The 4220-nt window shown below is 42.6% G+C and overlaps 1 protein-coding gene across 1 annotated transcript in view; it reads left to right on the forward strand.

The window, feature by feature from the left end:
• The window catches only part of VSTM4 (V-set and transmembrane domain containing 4), a 120570-nt gene that overhangs the window by 29089 nt on the left and 87261 nt on the right, over window positions 1-4220 (forward strand). Inside the window, exon 3 of the mRNA XM_019655083.1 lies at window positions 3891-3959. Coding sequence (XP_019510628.1) covers window positions 3891-3959 — 69 coding nt within the window. The remainder of the gene's footprint in view (window positions 1-3890; window positions 3960-4220) is intronic.

Here is a 4220-nt window from a genome sequence, read left to right on the forward strand (position 1 = left end):
GTAGACCCACTGCTTTTCCACTACACAGCCCTGCTGTTGTGTCGGCCTGGCTGTATCTCACACTGTGTTTCCTTATGGTTTGTGGACTCAGACATGTGGCTTGACAATGTATCAAATTCATTTTGAAATAGTATGGGATTAGCAGCGGAAACACTAGATAGGTGGAACCTTGGGAAATCTTCTGGAGCTCTGTCAGTGTTCGTGTAAAGATTTTTCTTCCTTGTAGGACCAGATAAGTTTATGACCGGTGTTGCTGATCCAAGTTGCTGCAATTTTCCATAAAGCCACTGCACTGGGGGGAAATGAGGAGCATCCATGAATTCCTTGCTTGGAATTCCAGTTTGCTGGTTTTTTCAGCTCATGTCTCCATAAGTCGATTAGGGAGACCTTGTTGCCTTTTGTCTCAAATAAGGCAAAGGGAATTGTAATTGGACTCAATCAAGAGCCCACAGTTTCTGAAAAGAAAAAATGAAAGATGAATAAAAGGATGTGCGAAGGTACTTGCCATTGTTAGAATGGTAACAGCTTGTTTGAGCTGTAGACATTTAGCCACAAACAGGGAACTCTTCCTGAGGGACCATTTGGGCAACTGAAGATACACACCCTGAGGCAAAGGGCTGACAGCAAAGGGCCATGCTGGAATTAGGTGTGGGAATTATAGCAGGGAGTAAAATAGACTAAAATCCCTGTCTTAGGGAGCTCACGTCCTTATGGTTACAAGTGGCTCACTAGGTCTCAGGCACTATTCTGAGCACTTCATTATATTAACCCATTTGATACTCACACGTACTCTGAGAGTAGGGACTTCTTGGCATCACTGCATAACAAATGGGGAAACTCAGGCACTGGGAAGTGAATGACTTGCCCACCGTCACAATCAGCAAATGGCAACTTTGTATCTCCACTTAGTACATCAGTGCATCTCAAACTTTGAAGTACATATAATTAACCTGGGGAATATGGGTTTAAAAGCAGATGCTTATCCAGTAGATCTGGGTTGGGACCCTTGTGGTTCTGCACTTCTGACCAGCCTCCAAATGACACTGAAGCTGCTAGTCCATGGACCACACTTGGAGTGGTAAGGTGCTGGACCATGATGAGCATCCCTGACCTCCTGAAAACTTAAGCCCCTTGGAGATGCCTTTCGTTCTCATTTCTGTATTGTCTTCATTAGAACTCTGTGGTTATACTAGCCTAGGCTCAATTAGTTGAAGCTATGAAAACCCATTCAAGCTAATTCAGAAGAGAGGAGGGGATAGTTTAAGGACAGAGAGCTCATGGAATACAGGGATAGCAAACAATACATCAGCCTTCTTGGGACTCAAAGTGCCATCAAGACCAAGTCTATCAGACCCACAGGTCCTCTCACCTTGACCTTTCTCTTATGGGTTCTCCTCTCTGCTCTATTCTGCTTACCTGTTCTCTAAACACAGCTGCCTGCCCCAAAGTCCTCAGGCTCTTTCACCCCCAGGGTCCATAACAACCATATGTGCTCTGTTTCTTAGTTTAAATTCATGAAAGGGGAATCTGATTGGTTGCTCTGGTGGTCAGTGAATACAGGGGCTGTGGGTGGGGCAAATTAAGTAGAAGGATGGTGGACAAATTGTCTGACGTATCTAATATCACATGTAAGTCCGAATACCCACTAAGCGTTCCTTCCTGGGCATCCAATTTTTTTACTTTGTTGGTCTATCAGAAAGAAATAGATCAGTTATTTACTAGGCACCTACCAGCTGCTAACAGTGTGCCAAATGGTGGGGATATAGATGCAGAAGATGCGGCTTCCNTGGGTTTAAAAGCAGATGCTTATCCAGTAGATCTGGGTTGGGACCCTTGTGGTTCTGCACTTCTGACCAGCCTCCAAATGACACTGAAGCTGCTAGTCCATGGACCACACTTGGAGTGGTAAGGTGCTGGACCATGATGAGCATCCCTGACCTCCTGAAAACTTAAGCCCCTTGGAGATGCCTTTCGTTCTCATTTCTGTATTGTCTTCATTAGAACTCTGTGGTTATACTAGCCTAGGCTCAATTAGTTGAAGCTATGAAAACCCATTCAAGCTAATTCAGAAGAGAGGAGGGGATAGTTTAAGGACAGAGAGCTCATGGAATACAGGGATAGCAAACAATACATCAGCCTTCTTGGGACTCAAAGTGCCATCAAGACCAAGTCTATCAGACCCACAGGTCCTCTCACCTTGACCTTTCTCTTATGGGTTCTCCTCTCTGCTCTATTCTGCTTACCTGTTCTCTAAACACAGCTGCCTGCCCCAAAGTCCTCAGGCTCTTTCACCCCCAGGGTCCATAACAACCATATGTGCTCTGTTTCTTAGTTTAAATTCATGAAAGGGGAATCTGATTGGTTGCTCTGGTGGTCAGTGAATACAGGGGCTGTGGGTGGGGCAAATTAAGTAGAAGGATGGTGGACAAATTGTCTGACGTATCTAATATCACATGTAAGTCCGAATACCCACTAAGCGTTCCTTCCTGGGCATCCAATTTTTTTACTTTGTTGGTCTATCAGAAAGAAATAGATCAGTTATTTACTAGGCACCTACCAGCTGCTAACAGTGTGCCAAATGGTGGGGATATAGATGCAGAAGATGCGGCTTCCAGTTTTAGGGAATTTAGGTTTTTATGAGAGAGGAGTTCTTTTCCAGTAATGGCAGACTAATATAGCAGACCAAAGCCCTCCTTTTGAGAACAATTAGAAAAGGTGAAAAAAAATTGCATTTCAACTTTCCTAATTCTAAATTTGTATTTCATAAATACATTTGTATGACATAATCACACAATTATATATGTGCATATATATTTCAGCTACCCTAATTGTTCTCTGAAGGACAACATAGATAGATAGACAGATAGATTGATTGATTCTTTTTATTTGGGTCTTAGATTCTCTTCTTTAGATCTCTTCTGTGGGTAGCCACTGGACACATGTGGTTATTTAAATTTAAATTAATGAAAAGTAAATACAGTTACAAATTCAGTTTCTCAGTCCCATGTGGACTGGCCATGTGTGGATTGCACATGGTCTACGGACCGCTGTGCCAAGACTACTGTACGTACAGTGCAGACATAGAGCATTTCCAGCACCTCACAACGTTCTATTGGATCATATTTTCATTCCCTGACATTTTACATATTCTGTCAGGTTTATTTTTAGGTTTTTACCAATGATTATGTTACCCCTGTGCATGGAAACTTTTCATGGTTCCAGTCTCTTCAGTATGATGTTCAAGGTTTAACACAGTGAACTCAGTTCTCTTTCCTTGACTGTTGAAAGCAGGAACAGTGAATTTGGTGATCAACCACTGACTGAAAGCAGACAACATAATTTCAAAAGCAGATGTTTGCTGCTTTGTGTGACTGTCTTGCACAGAGAATGGTGCTCGGAGCTCTGACCCTGAGTCATCAGATGGCCATAAGATTCTCTGTTGGGATATCAAATGGTAAAATATTGGGTTGTTGGAAAAGTCATGATGTATTTTTTCTATGTTTTTAGTTGCAAAAATGCATCATAACTTTTCCAACAACCCAACAAATAATGTTTTGGTTCTTGGAATACCCATGGGAGGACTCTACATTTTTTGCACATGTATGGGCTAGTGGGACTTCTACTGAACTGAGTCCCAGCTTTGCCATTTACTGGCTTTTAAGCAGATAACTTAATTCTCCTCTCTGGCACCTTAGGTCTCTCAGTTGTTGTGTGTAAGTCATTACCCTGGCATGTGAGTTGTGACAATTAAATGTGGTTTTGCAAATGTGAAAATTATTTTATAAATTTAAGTGCCATATGTACCATATGGTATGATTTTGGACTGCAGTGTGTGCCAGTTCCACAAGCTATTCCACTTCATGGTATGCCATTTCTTTTTTGTCTTACAGTGATTTCCCACAAAGCTTCTGAAGATTCATCCTTTGAAAAAAAGAAAGAGACTTGGGCATTTTTTGAAGGTAAAGCTTGCATATTTCTTTCTTTCTTTTTTTTTAAGATTTTTATTGGGCAATTGGGGGGATGGGAACAGTGCTGGGGAATTGGGGGAAGGGGAACAGACAAGTTGCTGTCATTTTATTCTTCAGTCTAGTTGTGGAGGACATCGCTTTACCGGCCCAAGTTGGCACCATCATTGCGCTCTTCCCGGGTGAGGCAGACCAGTCGCCGGCTTCTGGACGGCCGCTCACTGCGGCTGCTAGCCACTCATGCTGGCTGTTGAC

Source organism: Hipposideros armiger, unplaced genomic scaffold (assembly GCF_001890085.2).
Source record: "Hipposideros armiger isolate ML-2016 unplaced genomic scaffold, ASM189008v1 scaffold_235, whole genome shotgun sequence".
NCBI lineage: Eukaryota > Metazoa > Chordata > Mammalia > Chiroptera > Hipposideridae > Hipposideros > Hipposideros armiger.